The following is a 22,513-nucleotide window of genomic DNA, read 5'->3' as shown; positions in this document are numbered from 1 at the left end:
AGACAGAGCTATTCCACTAGGACTATGACTGAGGACAGCCGCAGGTACCGTGAGGGAAAAAAGTATTTGATCCCCTGCTAAATTTGCCCGTTTGCCCTCTGATGAAGAAATGACCAGTCCATAATTTTAATGGTAGGTTTATTGTAGCTGTGAGAGACAGAATAACAACAGGAAAAATCCCAGAAACCCAGAAGACAAAAGTCAGAGATTGATGTGCATTATAATGAGTGAAATAAGTATTTGATCCCCTATCAACCAGCCAGATTAGGGTTAGGGTTCTGCTGTCGACAGAAGCAATCAATCCTTCAGATTCCAAACTAGCCACCATGACCAAGACCAAAGAGCTGTCCAAGGATGTCAGGGACAAGATTGTAGACCTGCACAAGGCTGGACTGGGCTACAAGACTATTGCCAAGCAGCTTGGTGAGAAAGTGACAACCCTAACCCTAACTGTCAACCTCCCTCAGTCTGGGGCTCCATGAAAGATCTCATCTCGTGGAGTTGCAATGATCATGAGAACGGTGATGAAGCAGCCCAGAACTACACGGGGGGAACTTGTGAATGATCTCAGGGCAGCTGGGACCATAGTCACCATGAAAACAGTTGGTAACACACTACGCCGTGAAGGACTGAGATCTTGCAGAGCCCGCAAGGTCCCCTTGCTCAAGACAGCACATGTACAGGCCCATCTGCAGTTTGCCAATGCACATCTGAATGACCCAGAGGAGAACTGGGTGAAAGTGTTGTGGTCAGATGAGACCAAAATCGAGCTCTTTGGCATCAACACAACTCGCCGTGTTTGGAGGAGGAGGAATGCTGCCTACGACCCCAAGAACACCATCCCCACCATCAAACATGGAGGGGGACATATTATGCTTTGGGGGTATTTTTCTGCTAAGGGGACAGGACACCTTCACAGCATCGAAGGGACGATGGACGAGACCATGTATCATCAAATCTTGGGTGAGCACCTCCTTCCCTCAGCCAGGGCATTGAAAATGGCTCGAGGATGGGTATTCCAGCATAATGACCCAAAACACACGGCCAAGGCAACAAAGGAGTGGCTCAAGAAGAAGCACATTAAGGTCCTTGAGTGGCCTAGCCAGTCTCCAGACCTTAATCCCATCGAAAATCTGTGGAGGGAGCTGAAGGTTCGAGTAGCTACACATCAGCCTCGAAATCTTACTGACTTGGAGAGGATCTGCAAAGAGGAGTGGGACAAAATATCTCCTGAGATTTGTGCAAACCTGGTGGCCACCTACAAGAAACGTCTGACCTCTGTAATTGCCAACAAGGGTTTTGCCACCAAGTACTAAGTCATCTTTTGCAAAGGGATCAAATACTTATTTCACTCATTATAATGCACATCAATCTCTGACTTTTGTCTTCTGGGTTTCTGGGGTTTTTCCTGTTGTTATTCTGTCTCTCACAGCTACAATAGACCTATCATTAAAATTATGGACGTCATTTCTTCATCAGAGGGCAAACGGGCAAATTCAGCAGGGGATCAAATACTTTTTCCCCTCACTGTATTATCAATGCTGGCCTCCCTACTTCCTCCCCCTCTTATTTACAACTATTATTGAATTGTGGGGGGGGGGTTGCTGACTCAGTTTGAAGGTTTTACCTGGTGTTGACACTTTGCTCTAGCAGGCACCATAATATACGGCACCTTGTGTTCATGATTTTAGAAATAATTTTAGAACGATATTTTATGGTTTTAATGTATTCTATTGTTCTGTTGTCTCAATGTTGTTACCCGCCCTGAGCCTGGCCTTAGTCAGGGAGGGTGGGTTATAAATATAACAAGTAATTAAGTAAGTAATTACCTGGCCAGGGACACCCTCATGCGCCAGCCCCCTGAGAACTTCTTGGTTTGTCGGTTCTGCATCTCTGGGTTGAAGCCCAAACCAGCCAGGATTCTCCGAGCTTTGGCCTCAGCCGCGGCAGCTCCCATCGCCCGCAATTCTTCATAGACCTGGGGGTGGAAGGAGGAGAAGAGGCATGTTGGGATGGGAGACAAACAAAGGAACAGACTTGTGGAGCAGACAGACGTTACCAACTGTGTGTGGAGAGAAGAGAAGATTTCTGACACTATTTGTTTACAAAATTTATATCCTGCCTTTCTGCTCTTACAACGGCTGGCAGCGGATAACAATATGCTTGGGGGGGGGGTGAAACCCTTTGCTCTTCCCCATCAACATGAAGATCAGCCATTGCTTATTTACTCAGGCACCTGCTGTTCAGAACTTTCATACTGTTGAACTCGTTAGTATCAATTCTATTTTCAATGTCAGTTTTTTATTGTATTTCATACTGGTTGTTTTAATTTTATTTTTCTTACTTTGTAAGCCATCTTACGAACTACCGTGAAATTGAAAGATGTAACACAGTATCTCTTAAATAAAATCCCAGTCTAACCAACCTGAAGTAGAAGGCTGTGATCTTGTTATATGCCCACAACTCTTAGCTTGTGGCTTGCAGCCTCTGGCCTTATGTGAGCTGAGCCAGAGAGGTTGAATTATACTGTCTTGTGTGTGGATCTATATAGGTTAAATTATGTTTTTAAAAACAATTCCACAAGCTGCTTAGATTTTACCAATGTGAGGAGAAAAGTGGGATAAAAATACTTAATGTACAATTAAATTGACAAGGGAACCATACCAATGATCATCTGAAGCAGTGAGCTGTGGCTCACGAAAGCTCATACCCTACCAGAAATTTTGTTCGTCTTTAAGGTGCTACTGGACTCTTGCTCTTTTCTACTGCTAGTGGCAGACTAACACGGCTACCCATTGTCATTCATACCAATGGTCAGAAAGCAGAAGGAGGTTCAGTCTAAGCCCAAGCCTTAGTCAGCCTCAAGAAAAACCAAAGGTATATAAATGCTTGAAATGTGAGAAGAGCTTTAGTGGCAGAAGAACATACTTCACATCAAAGCGCTCTATACTTGGGGAGAAGCAACTGTTTGCGCTGGAAACAAAAAGGGCTTTACTGATACAAAAATCCTTCCTTGTTTTAGTTAGGGGTTGCCAATACAAAAACCCTTCCTCATTTTAGTTAGGGGTTGCCAACCTCCAGGTGGCACCTGGAGATCTGCTGTTACTATTTATCTCCTGATGACAAAGAGCAGTTCTCCTGAAGAAAGTGGCTGATTGGGAGGGTGGACTATATCCTGCAGAGGTCCCTCCCCAGCCTCCACTCCCCCAAATCTCCAGGTATTTCCCAACTCAGAGCTGGCAACCCTTGTTTTACTAGCTGTCAGCTTAACCCAACACTGCGAACTCTCCATGCTAATATTCGCCTAATCATATGCCATACTTCATGCAAGGATACCGAATGTTCATGAGTACCTTTTCCAGCCGCTCCCCGGCGGTATCATCGCCTTTCTCCAGCAGCGCCTGAAGCTTTTTCTCTTCCTCCAGCAACCGTAGCCGCTTGGTGTCAGCTTTCAGGACAGCTTGCACTGCAGGGGTCTCGTCTGCAACCACCTCTGCCAGGGTGAAGAAAGCCACGGTAAATGACAGCGCAAGACCCCTGCCTTTGAGGCCTAACTCCAGAGTGGTTTGGAACTCTACACAGAAGAACGTTCGCAACTTCCCTATGAACCACCGTTTCAAGCTCCTTGCTTGGTCAGGGTTGGTCTTCCAGCTGCTCACCACTCCAGTTCCTTTATTTAAACCGTTCCATCCTGCCTTGTCTCCTCACTCAAGGCAACACACACAAATCAAAGCATCCCCAAAGTAACTTTTCCAACACACAGCACTGATATTGCATTCAGTGTAAATAAATAACAAACAAGAAATAAACTAAAATACGTTTGAGTGTTAACGATGCTGGTGATATGAAATGATGCGAATGGTAGTCTCTGCTTGTGTTCGCGGTTTTTAGTTGTCGTGCAAAAGGGAGATTTGTATGAACTCCCTCTTCACACTGCATTGAACACGTGAAGCTGCCTTATACTGAATCAGACCTTTGGTCCATCAAAGCCGGTTTTGTCTACTCAGGCCAGCAGTGGCTCTCCAGGGTCTCAGGCAGGGGTCTTTCACATCACCTACTTGCCCAGTCCCTTTAACTGGAGATGCCAGGGATTGAACCTGGGACCTTCTGTATGCATTTCATAGCAGCATTTTCAGGGTCATTCTGACCTGCAGCTGGAAAGGAGAAGTCCTGTTCCCCTGACAGAAATATCTTATGCCAGCAGAGATTTACCATGTGGCCCAACACACTGTCACCATAAAGTCATGATTCACAAACCTACTTCAAACCATGGTTTTTGATGCTTGGTTTGCCAGCTGACCACAAAACCATGGTTTTTGTCAACTTGCACATCATATCAGACCATTCAGTTAAGTTTCCTTACACCTGATTCTCTCAGCCTGCCTGCCTCAAAGAGGAACTGTATGGTTAAAAGTGAGGCGAGCTCATTCAGGTCACTTGGGAGCTCTTCAGAGAAAGGACATGATACAAGCATGAGAGCATATCAATACTGGACTTGGGAAAAACAGTGGGTTGCCAAGTCTGTGCCAGCCCCACTGCAGGGTGTTTCTCCTTACTTCTTTCCTTTAAACAGGGCATTTCCTCTCTCAGTAATTATTTTCCTTATTTTGCAAGACGGGGTTAGGAAACCTGTAGAATCAGCCTGAGGCACTACTAGGCTTACCCCCTGCTCAGCCATGAGTGGCCTTTGAGGGAGTTTGCTATCACTTTGGCTACCTGAGCTGGGCCTGATGTTAGGATACAGAAAGGGAAGACTATATTGGAAATTTGCTCTAAGCCCCCAAGACATGGAGAAAAGGAAGCCTCCATGGAGATATAAACGTAAAAACATTACCCTATTTTTTTCCAAATTCTGAAGCTGTTATTAGGAGAGTCTGTTTTCTCCAGTTGGGAGAGGCCGTGGCTCAGTGGTAGAGCATCTGCTTGGCATGCAGAAGGTCCCAGGTTCAATCCCTGGCATGTCTACTTAAAAGGACCAGGCAGTAGGTGAAAGACCACAACCTGAGGCCCTACTGCCAGTCTGAGTAGACAATACTGACCTTGATGGCCAAATGGTCTGATTCACTATTAGGCAGCTTCATGCGTTCATGTGTGTGCACAGTGCTATTGCAGTCATCCATGTTTCTAACTCCTCCCCCAAATTCCTGCCCAGACGGAATTCTGAAGGCTTCACCTTCAAACTCACCACATCCATACTTTGGAGACCAACAAAAGACCTCCCCCCCCTATACACACACACAACCTCTGTACCTTGTTCACAGAGCAGCACATCAATGTTGGGAGGGATGCTCAGAGCCCTGTTAGCAATGTGTTTCAGCAAGGTGGTCTTGCCTTTCCTGAAGAGGAAGGGGGGAGGAAAGACAATTATTGTGCCTGTGTAAAGGGAAAGGGCCACTACAGTAACCCACTCATGCCACCCCTGAATCACAATGAATGCATTCATACAGACAATATAAAGGTAAAGGTCCTCTGTGCAAGCACCGGGTCACTCTTGACCCATGGGGTGATGTCACATCCCGACGTTTTCTAGGCAGACTGTGTTTACGGGGTGTTTTGCCAGTGCCGTCCCCCAGTCATCTTTCCTTTACCCCCAGGAAGCTGGGTACTCATTTTACCGACCTCGGAAGGATGGAAGGCTGAGTCAACCTTGAGCCGGCTACCTGAAACCGACTTCTGTCGGGATCGAATTCAGGTCATGAGCAGAGCTGTGGACTGCAATACTGCAGCTTACCACTCTGTGCCACGGGGCTCCTATACAGACAATACTACTGTGTTAATAGAATAAATCACAGCCAGGCCTGTCCCATTCCCCCCTCCCCCGAAGGCTCTCTGCAATGTAGCTTCTTCTCGCATGGTTCCCTTATCAGATAAAGTAAGCAAACAAAATGGTGGAGGTATCCAGCCCGCCCCCGCTACTTACCCATTCGGCCCCACGAGGCCATATCGGCGCCCGGCCACAATGTACAAATCAGCATTAACGAATAACTCTTTGCCATGAGCCGAGATGCTAAATTTCTCCAGCTGTAAAGGAAGGGCAGGGAGATGATATTAGGGGATGGATGGAAGACCTATCTGTACCTATTCTCTTGGCAGCAGGGTGGACTGAAAGAAAATCAATTTGTTTAAATCTGATTTTAAAAAAGTCAGCCCTATATTAAGTGTCCCTTTAAAACTAAGAGTTTAAATTTTTAAAATGGTATAATAACATGTTAAATTGTACCCTTCTCTATTAAAACTGAACTCAACCTCTTACAGGAATTTAAGCTTGCTTGTCTGTGCCAAGAGGAAAAAGAGCATTTTTGGACAACCAAGAGCATTATCAATACTGTTATTGCGTATTACTGTGGCAAATGATGAATGCTTATGAAATAGCAGACATGTTTACTTTCTAGTAAATGCAGGAATGGGGCTTTTGCCTAATGATCACTGCCAGCCTGGTTTTGAAGCAGTTTTGGGCCCTTAGCCCAGTGCAGAGTTTGGTGTGCTGATCGAGGCCCATGGCCCCAGTCTTCTGGCTTGGTGTCCTTGCAGGGGTTCAGAGCACCAAACAGAAATGCGTCAGTTTCATAGCCACTCTCCCTCCTTGACAAGCAGAGATAATTCTGTAGTGCAAAAGGTGTGTTGGCTGCATATTAATAACGCTGTCATGCTCCATATGTTTTTAGCTGGAACAAAGCAGCCAATTAGCTTACAGTCATAGAATCATAGACTTGGAAGGTACCTCCAGGGTCATCTAGTCCAACCCCCTGCATAATGCAGGAAATTCACAACTGCTCACCCCCACACTCCATGCGAAGATGGACAAAAAAACCCCCAAAAAACCTCCAGGATCCCTGGCCAATCTGGCCTGAAGGAAAATCTCTTCCTGACCCTAAAGTGGCAATCAGCATTTCCCTGGGCACATACAGTATACAAAATAGGAAACTTGACAAATTCAGCCTTTTCCCCATAGGAACTTTTAAAACATCCACTTTGCTTAGCAGCTGCTGTGCCCCATTCCTAACAATCCGTTGTTGCTGTCTTTTACCAGTATATAGGGTTGCCAACAGGCCTGGGGAAAAAAATGTCCTGGCACTTTAACAGATGCTTAATGTGTGGAAGTGGGCAGGTGAAGCTTTTCATGGCATGGGGGTAAACAACATCCCATTAAGCTTCTTTGGAAGGGACAGGATGCTTCTCTCCAGGCTTGCTGGCAACCCTGCTGGTCCACCGTCTCTCTTCCAAAAGGCTCAGACTCTGCCCTTCCTTGATCAGATAATGGCACACACCACTTCCTTCTATGCAGAGCGACGACACAGAAAGGTCACTCGACCTCCTATTTATGCAGCCAGGAGTTATATATCAAAACCCTTATGTGGCTGAGAGATACAGTCGGCAAAAGCTCGGGCTGTTAGGGAAGGAGGGAGAGCCGACCAGCCATATCCAAACTACCAGCCATATCCAAACTACCAGCCATATCCAAACATTCCCCTCTCCACAACTCGATCACTATTTTTTCTTTTGCACTGCCAGAGTGGGCCGTGACGTCCTGAGGGATGCAGTCAACACTGAGCTATGTTCTCTGCCAGGAATCCTCTTGCGTTACAAACCCAGTGTAATAAAGTGTGACAAGAAGGCAGGAAGGCAACAGGAATAATCCAAATGATGATTAAATTGGGATAAAAGGCATATTTCCACTCAGTGTATATATTCATTGTGTATAATTGAACAGTAGATACAATATTATTGAAGTATTATTGTAATCCCTTATTTTCCCCTTACCCTTTTAATGTTTTTTTCCTTTATTCTTTTGAAAATAAAAAATAATTTAAAAAAGGAATAATCCAAAATAAGAGAAAAAGACAGGGATAGGGGAGGCAGGACATAAAGTGATGGTGGTACCTTGATATCAGAGGCATTTTCCAGCATAGCCTGTCGGGAGGACACTTCTGCTTGTGACACCGAGAAGTCATTCTCTGCTGCATTGGCTGCTTTCAGGGATGCTATCTGCCGTTCAAACTCCATCTGATGGAGAAAGGAAGAGTGCCAGTTGTGAAGCACCAGCAAAGGAGACCCCGTTGCCTATTCTTCATTACCCTTTTACCAGCCAGTTCTGTACAGCCTGAAAACTGGTTCTTCTCAAACATCATTCCACTAGGCCCCCTTTACCAAGCACTTCAATTTATGATTCTACAGGGGAGACTTTTTACCAGAGAACGTTCTTGCCTGGGTGGCGTTGCTTCTCTCTGAACATTTCCTCTTCCTTTCAACTTGGGAGGCTCCTTTGCTCACTTTTTGCTCCTCAGACCTTCCACACAATTTTTGAAAGTCTGAACAAGGCTACCACCTATGGTTCACTTGACTCCCCTCACCATTTTACCGAGCCAAGAAGTGTCCCTTTGTAAATATGTTTAGAACTGAGACTGGTCTCTCTCTCTCACACACACACAGGCTCCATGCTCCTCAATATACCTTCCGTTTTGTTCATGTATATTTAACTGTAACACAAACAAGTGAACAAAGTGGAATGATTCAAAACTCAAATATAAACAATTACCACAAATTGAAAACTGCAACACTGTTTCATCTATACATAGTTAAGAATTGTATTCTATAAATTATAAATATTTATATGTTTATGTGAATAAATTGGGAGAGCCAGCGCGGGTGGACTCTAATCTGGAGAACAGGGTTCGATTCCCCATTCCTCCACATGAAGCCTGCTTGGTGACCTTGGGCCAGTCACAGTTCTCTCAGAACTCTCTCAGCCCACGCAGAGGCAGTTAATGGCAAACCATGAATGTCTCTTGCCTTGAAAACCCTACGGCGTCACCGTAAGTCAGCTGTGACTTGATCACACTTTCCACAAGTGAATAGATTACATCAAAATAGTTTTGTCAGCTTTTTTTCTGATGCAGAAAAACGTGTCTTTGACCGCCCCTCCACCCCCAGAGAGTATTTCAGCTGCCTAGAAGCAATTCTAGGGCTTGACCAACAAACGGTTTAATTTCTCAAGTGAGAAGTCAGCCTTCTTTTCTGAAGCCTACTCTTGAACAAATGTATTTGTGTGTGTGTGTGTGTGGTGGTGGTGGTGGCTGTGGTTAGCCAGTGTTAAGGGAAAGGACCCGCTACACATGCCTAGAGGTACTCTCATCCTGGTGTTCATATCCCGCAGACCTTAACTCTGGGCTAACTGTATGTGGACTTCTCAAGTTCTCTTTCTGACAGACTTTCACTGAACAAGTTCCTCAGGGGGGCTTAAACATCAAAGGGAGCCATGCAAAGGATTTTGGGAACACACAGTTGGCAAAGCTCAGAAAGGAAGAATCTGTTTGCCCTATGAGGCTCCATTCAAACCCTCTCCCCTCCAATACAAAGCTAACCTGCTTCTTGAGTTTCTTCTTCTCCTTTTTGCTGAGGTGTGCATAGGGATCGTCTTCCTTCTTCTCCTCCTCGTCCTCTTCCTCCTCCTCCGACTGCTACAGTATTTAAAGCAAATGTGTGTTAGCAAGTGGGGACAGGCGGGAAAAGTCAAAAGCACTTACTGCTCGGAAATTTTACCTCAGGGCAAGTCACTTTGCAGCAAGACCCTTGCCCATCCTTCTAGTGTGGTGTAGTGGTTAAGAGTGATGGTTTGGAGCGGTGGAGTCTGATCTGGAGAACTGGGTTTGATTCCCCCACTCCTCCACATGAGCGGCGGAGGCTAATCTGGTGAACTGGATGTTTCCCCACTCCTACACCTGAAGCCAGCTGGGTGACCTTGGGCTAGTCAGAGCTCTCTCAGCCGCACCAACTTCACAGGGTGTCTGTTGTGGGGAGGGGGAGGGAGATGGTTGTAAGCCGGTTTGAGTCTCCCTTAAGTGGTAGAGAAATTCGGCATATAAAAACCAACTCTTCTTCTTCTTATCTTGTAGAAGGTCCACAGGGTTAAACTCTGTGGAACTTGAAGGGAATGTCTATTAGGAGGGCTGACGGTTGCACCCGTGTGACCTGCTCTAGCTCACCAGGGAACAATACAGTTGCCAGAATAAGTATTCTGAGTAGGCGGAAGACTGAGAAGCCTCCAGTTTACCTCCCCGTTGCTTAGCTAATCCACACTATGTCCAACACACACTGTCTTGCAGGAGGCAGACGGGAGCTTTATGGCACAGAGATATTTGAGTCATGATGTACCAAAGGTTGGAACATGTTTTAAGTGGTAGGGTGCAGAAACAAGCTTTGCAGTTCCCACGGGTACAGCATTTTGTAGGAACTGACTTGTGTGTACTTCATGATGGTAGGCAGAAAACACGGGCAGAGAATGAGATCACAGCGGAGAATTGTGTGCATGCTGAGGTTCATTCCCAAGCCCCACTGCATGTAGTCAGAGGCTGTATGAACAGGGCCAATTTAAACAACTGGTGTTGGATTCAAACTAAGCCATGTCTCCAGATGCAGGGTGAGGATTCCTTACTGCCTTGCTGCTCTGTTTAGACTTCTCTTTGCCCATTGCAGACTCCTCCTCCTCCTCGTCTTCATCACCGTAACTGTCATCCTCTTCTTCGTTCATTTCCTCCGCTTCCAGAGCAGTGAACTTGTTCTGTGGAACAAAAAAAAAACAAACCCCAAGAAAAGAGCTGAAAATTTATTACCTCAGACAGCCTGAGCCCAGCCTCACCAAAGACTATGGTGAACTGCAGCATTCCCTTCACTTGGACAGTCCCTCAAGTCTCAGGACCTTTCATTCTTGGGTAGGAAACTCAAGAAGCAGGGCTGAGAAATTTTTAAAGAAAAATCCTGCGATTGATGGGAATTTAGAATATGTCATTAAAAACTAGTAAAAGCCCCATGGCGCAGAGTGGTAAACTGTAGTACTGCAGTCCAAGCTCTGCTCACAACCTGAGTTCAATCCCAACGGAAGTTGGTTTCAGGTAGCCGGCTCAAGGTTGATTCAGCCTTCCATCCTTCCGAGGTTGGTAAAATGAGGACCAGTTTGCTGGGGGTAAAGGGAGGATGCCTGGGGAAGGCACTGGCAAATCACCCCGTAAAACAGAGTCTGCCTAGAAAGCGTCGGGATGTGACGTCACCCCATGGGTCAGGAATGACCCGGTGCTTGCACAGGGGACCTCTTCCTTTTACATTAAAAACTAGGACTACAAAGGCATTTTGGGAAGAAACAATGAAATGGTGCATCATCAGGGTGTCACTGCTTTCCAAGCATTTATACCATTGCTTTGCGTCCAAGGTGATAAGGAGGGATAGAAACGTTTTAAAGATATACATAAATATCCATCTTTGTCAGAGGGTTTTTAATTGGCGGTTGATCTCTCCTCTGCTAAAAACCCAAACAAATCAAATGCACATGAGGAGGCTAGTTGGAGAAAGTGGCTGGGAAGGACAGGTGCTGTAAAATTAGCGAAGCTAAGCAGGAATGGAAGCTCACAGGAGACCGCTGGTAGCCCCACATAAGAGTGAGGCATCCTTGCAAGAAAATTACATTTTGTCTTACAAAAAATGACTGGAAATCCTATTGAAACAATGGGAGATGAGGATTGCTTGTAAAGATTCATTTCCACTAAAAATGTATTTTTTTCAAGTTAAAAAAAAGGAAAATTGTAAGCTCCACCGTGTCTTCGTTCTTTCCTCACAACAGCCCATTCCCTCCCTCATCCAGTTCTACAACCTGAGTGGTGACTGGAACACCCCCCAAAATGATGCTCAACAACAGAATTGACTGAGTAGCTCAAAGGCCATACAGAGTAGAAGAGTTGGTTTTTTTTTATAGGCTGACTTTCTCTGCCGCTTAAGGGAGACTCAAACCAGCTTACAATCACCTTCTCTTCCCCTCCCCACAACAGACACCCTGTGAGGTAGGTGGGGCTGACTAGCCCAAGGTCACCCAGCTGGCTTCATGTGTAGGGAGTGGGGAAACAAATCCAGTTCACCAGATTAGCCTCAGCCGCTCATGTGGAGGAGCAGGGAATCAAACCTGGTTCTCCAGATCTGAGTCCACTGCTCCGAACCACCGCTCTTACCACTACACCACGCTGGCTCTCTAAGTTCCTAACACTTTGGTCAAATGTTTCAGGATAAGTTAAAGGTGGGAGGTACCTACGGACGCAGGAGCTCATTAAAAAAGGAAAGGAGACAGCCTTGCAAGTTCACGGTCCCAATTTTACAAGAACAGTAGTATCGTAAAAACCTTGGGAAGAAATGCTCTCCTCTCCTTTTTGTTCTCACAGATCCAGCCCTCCTTGTCACTTCCTAGCGCTGCTTAACATTTCCCTATTTGAAGAGTTGGCCCCACGTGATGACAGAAAAGGCAGCACCAGCTTCACCCCCTCAGGCATGCCTATTGCAAGCAGCCGTGAGAAACTCAGCGGCGGATGGCAGATCTTCCCTCTGCTCCACACAGCCTCAGAGGCCGACAGCACTGCAACCCCACCCCTGCTGGGCTAGACTGGGGCCTCATCTTCAGGTTCTCTTACCTTGGAAGGCAGATCCTTTTTCCCTTTGGCCTTTTTCCCAGCTTCGTCAGGTTGATCAGCCTCTCTTTCCACTGTCTGAAAGAACAGAAAGTTGTGAATAGGGAAGAGATGGCACAAAGGTTGCCATTACTGTGCCATCTCCTTCTTCCCTGCCTACAGGTCTCTTGGGACTCATTCCCTCCCTTCAACGATGCAAAGTTGTATCCTGCGAGGAGGAGAGTTAGCAGACACAACCGAGAGGTGATTAAATAATTATTTCCCCGAGATCCTCCCTCTTAGGAGACCTCTTCCATTGATATCTCAAGGAGAGGGGGCTGAGAGCAGATGGAGCAAAGGACAGCTCGCAAAGTAAAATGCAGAGGAAGCCTCATCATTGAGGGAGGGGGTATCCACCAGAACGGGGAGAAAGAAGAAGAATTGGTTTTTATATCCCGCTTTTTCTCTACCTTTAAGGAGTCTCAAAGCGGCTTACAATCACCTTTCCTTCCTCTCCCCACAACAGACACCATGTGAGGTAGGTGAGGCTGAAAGAGTCCAGAGAGAACTGTAACTGGCCCAAGGTCACCCAGCAAGCTTCATTGGTAGGAGTGGGGAAACCAACCAACTTCATCAGATTAGAGTCCACTGCTCTTAACCACTACATCATGCTGGCTCACTATAGTGACTGTATCACTATATTTGGCAGCCAACCTTGCAATCTTGGCAAATGTTAATCAGGATAAAGGTTAAGGTAGATACCTTTATCCTGAAGAACTAGCTTTTCAAATGCAGGGAATTTTGCAAGCGAGGGAGCATTTAAACAGGGGGCTCCCTGAGATCTTCTCAGCACGTATGATTTATGGAGCATAACTCTGTCAAGGATGTAGCACACACTTCCCCTGAAATGGTTCTCTGGGGGCGAAGAGGGGTGTCTGCTGACTCCTTGATATTCTGAGAGTTTGGTGACAGAGACCCTCCCTGAAGGGAGATATCTCCCCAAGGGTATGTAAGCAGCTGCTAGCCTTAGGCACTGAGGAAAAACAGGTGGTGGCTCAAGAAAAGCTGATCAGCTGCTCAGGTCAGCAATTCGATGCTCAGGTAAAACCCAAATGGGGACTTTCAGGGAAATAAAGGGAAGACCCCAATTATATTGCACGTGTCCTAGACAAAGGAGCCATTTTGCCCACCTGGTACAAACCTCAGTGAGTCTTTCGACTGTCTATCCACCCACTACCTGATCACAATCCTCTTATGGGCTTGCTGTTCCTAGAGGCGCCATCATATCTACCTTTGCTTTGCTCTTGGGCTTCTTGGCTTCCTCACTGTCTTCCTCTTCCTCCTCATCCTCATCGTCACTTTGAGCCAAGATGGCAAAGGCGGAGACTCCACTCTTATACAGCAGAGGAAGAAAATAAAAATGAGATGTACAGAAAGACACAGTCGGAGCCAAACAGCGACACCCTACCCTGGAAACAATAAATCGATGGGGGAGGGTGAAAGAAAGGTGTCTCTTCTCCAAGGCCCTGAACAAAACAGAAACGACACCTGGAAAATCTGAAGCTTTTCAGAATTTGCATCTCAAGTTTTCAGCCAAAGGTTCCCCTTGTTTTCATTCCTTCCGCCACTAGGAAGCGGCTCTCCTCACAACTGTCTAGGTATCAATAGAGGGGTGGGGAAGCTAGAGTTGGATCTTTTGAATTGCAAAGGGAAGGATTTCATGGAGCAGAGCTCTCCACCTTGGGCCTACAGCCCTGAAAAGCACAAGAAGATGGGGCAGGTCAGCGACTGAGGCAAGATGGGAAAACTGGCAGAACTCCACAACAGCACACCCTCCCCTCGCAGTTCACACAAAGGAAGGGGGGGCGATTTCTACACACTTCTCCTCAAGCTGCGAGTGTCTCCAGTAATCTAGGGATGGGAGCTTTCGTGCGTGGAGCTCTCCTGTCAATGCAGCCACTTCCCAATGCTCAAAGATTCATTAGTATTTTGTGCCACTCCTGACTCCTATGAACAAACCTGCCCATTCTCTTGCTTGCTCTACAGCTGAAATCCCTTCTGAAATGTTCCAACCTTGTTAAGAACATAAGAAAAGCCATGCTGGAACAGACCAAGGCCCATCAAGTCCAGCAGTCTGTTCACACAGTGGCCAACCAGGTGCCTCTAGGAAGCCCCCAAACAAGACGACGGCAGCAGCACCGTCCTGCCTGTGTTCCACAGCACCTAATATATTCGGCATGCTCCTCTGATCCTGGAGAATAGGTGTGCATCATGAATGGTATAAATTTTGACTAGTAGCCCTGGATAGCCCTTTCCTCCATGAACATGTCCACTCCCCTCTTAAAGCCTTCCAAGTTGGCAGCCATCACCACATCCAGGGGTAGGGAGTTCCACAATTTGACTATGCGTTGTGTGAAGTAATACTTCCTTTTGGTTCTTGTAGGTTATCCGGGCTGTGTAACCGTGGTCTTGGAATTTTCTTTCCTGACGTTTCGCCAGCAACTGTGGCAGGCATCTTCAGAGTAGTAACACTGAAGGACAGTGTCTCTCAGTGTCAAGGGTGTAGGAAGAGTAATATATAGTCAGAAAGGGGTTGGGTTTGAGCTGAGTATTGTCCTGCAAAAGTATTGTCCTGTAAGTATCAAGATAATGTGCTAATGAGGGTATGGTATGTTAATATGGAACCATTGTATCCTGAAGTGATCTGTTAATTTGTGTAATCCAAAACTAATCTGTATGGCTATTGTTGAATGTTGTCTTTGTCTGGAGGTTTTTCAGGGCAGGAAGCCAAGCCTTATTCATTCTTAAACTCTCCTCTTTTCTGTTAAAGTTGTGCTGATGTTTATGAATTTCAATGGCTTCTCTGTGCAATCTGACAAAATAGTTGGTAGAATTGTCCAGTCTTTCAGTGTCTTGGAATAAGACCCTGTGTCCTGTTTGTGTCAGTCCATGTTCAGCCACTGCTGATTTCTCAGGTTGGCCAAGTCTGCAGTATCTTTCATGTTCTTTTATCCTTGTTTGTATGCTGCGTTTTGTGGTCCCGATGTAAACTTCTCCACAGCTGCAAGGTATACGATATACTCCTGCAGAGGTGAGGGGGTCTCTTTTGTCTTTTGCTGATCGTAGCATTTGTTGTATTTTCTTGGTGGGTTTAAACACTGTTTGTAGGTTATGTTTTTTCAAAAGTTTCTCCATCCTATCAGTGACTCCTTTAATAAATGGCAAGAATACCTTTCCTATGGGAGACTGTTTTTCTTGAGTTTTCTGATTTTTGTTTGGTTCAATGGCCCTTCTGATTTCATTCTTGGAGTAGCCGTTTGCTAGCAGTGCGTGATTTAGATGGTTAGTTTCTTCCTTGAGAAACTGTGGTTCACAGATCCGTCTTGCACGGTCCATTAATGTTTTGATTATTCCTCTTTTCTGTCGGGGGTGGTGGTTGGAGTTTTTGTGTAAGTAGCGATCTGTGTGAGTTGGTTTCCGGTAGACCTTGTGACCTAACTGAAGGTTTGATTTACGGATGACAAGGGTATCAAGAAATGGGAGTTTACCCTCAATTTCCTTTTCCATGGTAAACTGAATGTTTGGATGGATATTATTAAGATGGTTTAGAAAGTCCATTAATTTTTCTTCACCATGGCTCCAAATGGTAAATGTATCATCTACGAACCTGAACCAGACTGTAGGTTTGTAAGGTGCTGATTCTAATGCTGTCTTTTCAAAATATTCCATGTAAAAGTTTGCTATTACTGGACTGAGTGGACTTCCCATAGCTACTCCATCAATCTGTTCATAAAATTCTTGATCCCATAGGAAATAACTTGTTGTCAAACAATGGTGAAATAAGGCTGTTATATCTTCTGGAAAAATCTGGTTAATCAATGAGATTGTGTCTTTAACTGGAACCTTGGTAAAGAGGGATACAACATCAAAACTGATTAATATATCCTTCGGATTGAGTCTTAACGGACTGATTTTGTTGATGAAGTGAGTTGAATCTTTGATGTAAGAAGTGGTTTTTCCAATGTGGTCCTGTAGGAGGGTGGTCAAATATTTAGCTAATTCATATGTTGGGGAACCAATGGCACTCACGATGGGTCGGAGTGGAACGGAATCCTTATGAATTTTAGGTAGTCCATATAATCGTGGTGGTTGTGCTTCAGTCTTGCATAGTTTTCTGTGTGTGTCGGGATGAAGAGTGGAATTCTTGATCAGAATGCTAGTTTTCCTGGTAATTTTGCAAGTTACAAACCTACAGTCTGGTTCAGGTTCGTAGATGATACATTTACCATTTGGAGCCATGGTGAAGAAAAATTAATGGACTTTCTAAACCATCTTAATAATATCCATCCAAACATTCAGTTTACCATGGAAAAGGAAATTGAGGGTAAACTCCCATTTCTTGATACCCTTGTCATCCGTAAATCAAACCTTCAGTTAGGTCACAAGGTCTACCGGAAACCAACTCACACAGATCGCTACTTACACAAAAACTCCAACCACCACCCCCGACAGAAAAGAGGAATAATCAAAACATTAATGGACCGTGCAAGACGGATCTGTGAACCACAGTTTCTCAAGGAAGAAACTAACCATCTAAATCACGCACTGCTAGCAAACGGCTACTCCAAGAATGAAATCAGAAGGGCCATTGAACCAAACAAAAATCAGAAAACTCAAGAAAAACAGTCTCCCATAGGAAAGGTATTCTTGCCATTTATTAAAGGAGTCACTGATAGGATGGAGAAACTTTTGAAAAAACATAACCTACAAACAGTGTTTAAACCCACCAAGAAAATACAACAAATGCTACGATCAGCAAAAGACAAAAGAGACCCCCTCACCTCTGCAGGAGTATATCGTATACCTTGCAGCTGTGGAGAAGTTTACATCGGGACCACAAAACGCAGCATACAAACAAGGATAAAAGAACATGAAAGATACTGCAGACTTGGCCAACCTGAGAAATCAGCAGTGGCTGAACATGGACTGACACAAACAGGACACAGGGTCTTATTCCAAGACACTGAAAGACTGGACAATTCTACCAACTATTTTGTCAGATTGCACAGAGAAGCCATTGAAATTCATAAACATCAGCACAACTTTAACAGAAAAGAGGAGAGTTTAAGAATGAATAAGGCTTGGCTTCCTGCCCTGAAAAACCTCCAGACAAAGACAACATTCAACAATAGCCATACAGATTAGTTTTGGATTACACAAATTAACAGATCACTTCAGGATACAATGGTTCCATATTAACATACCATACCCTCATTAGCACATTATCTTGATACTTACAGGACAATACTTTTGCAGGACAATACTCAGCTCAAACCCAACCCCTTTCTGACTATATATTACTCTTCCTACACCCTTGACACTGAGAGACACTGTCCTTCAGTGTTACTACTCTGAAGATGCCTGCCACAGTTGCTGGCGAAACGTCAGGAAAGAAAATTCCAAGACCACGGTTACACAGCCCGGATAACCTACAAGAACCAATGAACTCTGACCGTGAAAGCCTTCGACAATACTTCCTTTTATCTGTTTTGAATCTCTCACCCTCCAGCTTCAGCTGACGACCCCGCGTTCTGGTATTATGAGGGAGAAAAACTTATCCCTGTCCACTTGCGCCATACCTTGCATAATTTTATAACTGAAAAAAACCCAATCCTGCTATTATGAGTGAACTTAAGGAAATTACACACGTTAGCAAGAGAGGTGCATGCATCTGGCATTTATTTCTTTTATTTTATATCCCCCTTTTCTCCCCAGTTGGGACTCAAAGTGGTTTTATTCAGGGCTCAAAAAACCTGGTGCGTGAGATCTGAAGAGTAAGTTCAGGGTTGCAGTTTGTTGTGGAAACAAACTGTTCAGACACACAGAATCACCCAAGGCACCACATCTCGAGTGCCTCTCAGAACAACGTTGATGTGCCATACAAGGTAACAGAGCTTAACAGGAGATAAGCAAGTGAAGGATTATAAATCAGCCTGAATAACAAAACACAGGAGCCAAACCTGCTGTTTTCCTTTGTTCTTTTCATTTTTTCTGCTCTTCCTCTTTATGTCCTCCTCCTCTTCTTCTTGCTGCTAGAAAACACACACAAGGAAAGCCAGGAGTACTTATCCTTTCTTTTCCCAGTAAACTAGCATTAGGAAACCCTTCTAGTTGTTAGAGCAGTCCAACATTCAAAATACCTAAGGAGGAATCTCTTGTATCTGAGGCTTTCAAGAAAACGTGGGGGCAGAATCTACGAACACCTGAAGCAGTCTTATACTAACCATTGACTACTTGTTGCTAAACCAGAGACGTTTTCAGACCCCAGCAGCATGAGAAATTAAGTAAAGACCCAACAACGTTGGAGCGACATACCACAAGGACCTCACCCTCCCAGGTATCCCATTTGCAACCCCTCTCACAATAATATTGAGCACCCTCAGAGGACAGGAGTCCACCAAGCTGGACAACCACGGATGGGCACTTGCCATATGTTTTTGGAACTGCCTCATGCTTGCCTGATCATTTGAGTTTTCAAACATTACTCATTTCTTTCTATCTGGCTAGGCTTTGGCAAGTGGAGGTTAAAGCAGGATTTTAAAAGTCTGCTTTATACAGAGTCAGGACAAAGGTCCACTTAGCTACAGCGCTGTCTGCTTGCAGGGGCTCTCCAGGCTGTCAGGCTTCCCTGCCTCTTGCTACTGGGGGTCCTTCCTCTGTGAATGGCATGGACTGAACTGATGCTGGTTCCATCACTGAGCATGCGCCCGTCCTTCCTGTGGATATTCTAGCCCAGTATTATCAGCTGATCAGCAGTGGGTCTCCTGTGGGACATGAACCTAGGACTTTACTGCATGTATACTATGCCTTTCTTCTGGAATGTATAGGACGCTCCCAGGAGGCCTCCCATCCAGGTTGAACCAGAGTGGTGTAGTGGTCAAGAGTGGTGGACTCTAATCTGGAGAACCGGGTTTGATTCTCCCCTCCTCCACATGAGCAGCAGACTCTAATCTGGTGAACCGGGTTGGTTTCCCCCACTCTTACACATTTGGTTTGTGGTTTAAGGTTATCAACCTGTAGTAGTTGCCATTGTGCTTTCTTTTAATATGACTTTTAATGTTTTTAATATAGACATCAGCGCCTTAAAATAAACACATTTCTATATATTATTTAGTCTTTCTCCACCCAACCTTTGGGTACCCACCCCATCCCACCCCACTTCTCCACAAGCTCCCCATTTAGAGTCATTCCCTAAACCGCAGCTTGGGGATTCTGCACCACACCTCACCTTGTTGATCTTATTATCAGGCTTTGGTGGCTCTTCCTCTTCCTCGCTCTGCTCCTGACTCAAGGCGGCAAACAAATTCCCTCCCTAAAGACAACCGAGAGAGCAAATGGCAGCGAACAGACCATCCGTGCCAGCACTGTACAGGTTAACTCCCTAGCAAACATTTATCCTCCTGTCCTGCCCTTCCCCTAAAAAGTTTCGTGAAACACACAACATGGTTCTCTCCTCCATTTTATCCTCACAAAATCCTTGTGCTGTAGGCTAGGCCGAGAGAGAACAAGCTGACCAAAGGCAAGGCAGGCAGGGATTAGAACACGGTTAAAGGCCGCCGCATATTGGGATAAGGTGGCAAAAACGGATTTTAAAGGTATAGTTAATGAATTATAGATTAATGTATTTTTTAATTAATGAATAATAACAGATTTTTATATACTGTCAAAACACCGCTCCGGAAGTCCAATGGTGGAGGGCACATAGGTGGGTGGTAGGATTTGGGCACTATAGACCTCTTTTTTAAAAGATAGTAAATAATGTATTAGTAATGGATGTAATAGTGCTCTGTATATGTATTTGTGTATTTTATGTTCTTTTTTTGTATTGGATTATGATTTTATTATTGTTTAATTTTTTATTTTTTACTTTTTATGTTTAATTATAAAAAGCAATAAAAAAAGTTTTTTTAAAAAAGGACCTGGGTCTCCCCACTCCTAGCGCCACACCCCGGCCACTACGCCACAACAGCTCACAATGTGCATCAAGAAGCCTGCTGGAGAGACTGCAGGTGGCAGCTGGAACTCCTCCTCTAATGGAGCCAGAAGAATGTGGCTTTCTGACTGACTAGCCAGGAAACCCCCGGCATGGGTAAAATGTTAACTTATATTTTAACTAAGGTCATTTCTGCACATGCTGAATAATGCACTTTCAATCTGGTTTCAATGCACTTTGAAGCTGGATTTTACTGTGCGGAACGGCAAAATCAACTTGCAAACTGTAGTTAAAGTGCATTGAAAGTGGATTGAAAGTGCATTATCCAGCATGATTAAATATTAACCAATATTAAAAAGGTATCTGAAGAAGTGAGCTGCGACTCACGAATGCTCATACCCTGCCAGAAATTTTGTTAGTCTTTAAGATGCCGCTGGACTCTTGCTCTTTTCTACTGCTACAGACAGACTAACACAGCTAACTATCGTAACATCATAACTAATGCATTCTTCTATCTTGTAAGTCGCTTTGAAGACGTTTTAGTGGAAAGGGGTGTGTAACAGAATCATTGCTAGACCACCCCAAAACTCCTCCCCCCTCATCCCCATCTCTGACAACACTTTTATAAGCTCAAACATCACAAGGTCATCATGACAACCATAAGGACCCTGAGAGTCGAATAAAGAGACAGGCGGCAGTTACGTTTTGCAAAGTTCTGCGATGGCTCCAGTTGTCTGAGATTTTGGCCATCCCTGGAAGCTAGCTTAGCATGTTGATCCCCCTAGGCCAAGAGCGGCCAACAGCAATTTCCCACCCAACAGAGGAAGTTTCCAAAGCCCAAGAACTCACCTTCTTTTTCTTACTAGCTTTGACAATGGGGGCAGGCACTGGAAAAGAAACAAGTTGTGATTGGCTATGCTGGAAAGGAAGATAAGGATCAAAACTCGCAGGCAAGACCCCTCCCCCTCAATTGAACCCTACCTATAAAGGGCTCTATCAGTACACGACTTCAGCCGCTAGAACTGTAAATGCCAGATACTGGAAATCTAATAGAATTCCCAACATCAAAGAGTGGAACAACAAACTTTCCGATTTTGCAGATGGCTAAACTAACGCAACTTGTTAATTTGAAATCATCAGATGAATTTGTGTTGAGAGGGCAGCCTTTCTATATTATCTAAGTGGAAAATAAATTAGTCAATAAGGTTGAATGAAATTTAAAAGAGAATTTTCAGAGGTATATTAAGATGTACCAACATTTAAGAGACTTAATAGAAGATATGGTATAAGAATTTCATAAGTTTAGCTGACGTACAGGCTTAATGGATGAAATATATTTTTGTTTACTTTAAAGAATCCTAAGATCAAGCAATGTTTTGAATAATATAATATTTGTGAACACTTCTTTTTTACCTTTTAAACCAAAACTATGTGGAAGCTTAGAGGATGACGTATCTTTTATCTTATTTCCCCCCCTTTCCTTTTTTTCCTTTTTGTACCCCTCCCTTATAAAATATAAATAAAAACTCGCAGGCAAGATCACCATATCCCACGCAGAAAAGGCCTCTCGGTTTTTACGAGCCATGCACCAGGGCATCACTCCACAGGTGCACGTCCCCCTACCAACTGTTTACCATGTGACAGAAAAGCTGCACCTGTGGAACCTACTTCCTCACATCCCTGAAGAACATAACAAACGGCTTGTAAGTCAGACCACGGGTGCAGCTAGTCTAGACCTGTCCCCAACAGTAGCCGGTCAAATATCACAGAAAGTTGACAGGCAGGTCATGACATGATATTTATATAACCTCAGAGTTGGAACGGACATCTAGTCCAACCTTCTGCCAACACCGGCACTGCAACAACATTCCCGACAAGTAGGTATCCATTTGATACTTTAAAAACCTCCAATGACAAAGAATCCAGCACCTCATGAGGGAGATTGCTCCAGTGTTGAACACCGATAGCGGTGCCCTGTTTTCTCGATGCATCCCCTTGTGATTACAGAGGTGCCGCACCACAGCTCACACCCACTGAATGCGCCTCTGTCCTTTCAAAAAGGATTATTGCCGACCTGACCTCTGCACCAGTAGAATGA

The 22,513-nt window shown here is 44.8% G+C and overlaps 1 protein-coding gene across 1 annotated transcript in view; it reads right to left on the bottom strand.

Moving 5' to 3' along the window:
• Positions 1–22,513, bottom strand: part of ABCF1 (ATP binding cassette subfamily F member 1) — a 47,447-nt gene that overhangs the window by 15,688 nt on the left and 9,246 nt on the right. The window contains exons 5-14 of the mRNA XM_056866868.1: positions 21,265–21,302; positions 19,701–19,794; positions 18,443–18,507; positions 10,433–10,564; positions 9,363–9,458; positions 7,882–8,004; positions 5,921–6,021; positions 5,251–5,336; positions 3,354–3,493; positions 1,830–1,978 (exon numbers count right to left, since the gene is read on the bottom strand). Of these exons, the coding sequence (XP_056722846.1) occupies positions 1,830–1,978; positions 3,354–3,493; positions 5,251–5,336; positions 5,921–6,021; positions 7,882–8,004; positions 9,363–9,458; positions 10,433–10,564; positions 18,443–18,507; positions 19,701–19,794; positions 21,265–21,302 (1,024 nt within the window). The remainder of the gene's footprint in view (positions 1–1,829; positions 1,979–3,353; positions 3,494–5,250; positions 5,337–5,920; positions 6,022–7,881; positions 8,005–9,362; positions 9,459–10,432; positions 10,565–18,442; positions 18,508–19,700; positions 19,795–21,264; positions 21,303–22,513) is intronic.

This window comes from Euleptes europaea, chromosome 1 (assembly GCF_029931775.1).
Source record: "Euleptes europaea isolate rEulEur1 chromosome 1, rEulEur1.hap1, whole genome shotgun sequence".
Taxonomy (NCBI): Eukaryota; Metazoa; Chordata; class Lepidosauria; order Squamata; family Sphaerodactylidae; genus Euleptes; species Euleptes europaea.
Note: the sequence above shows the minus strand (reverse complement) of the source record. Positions and strands in the feature narration are given on the sequence as shown.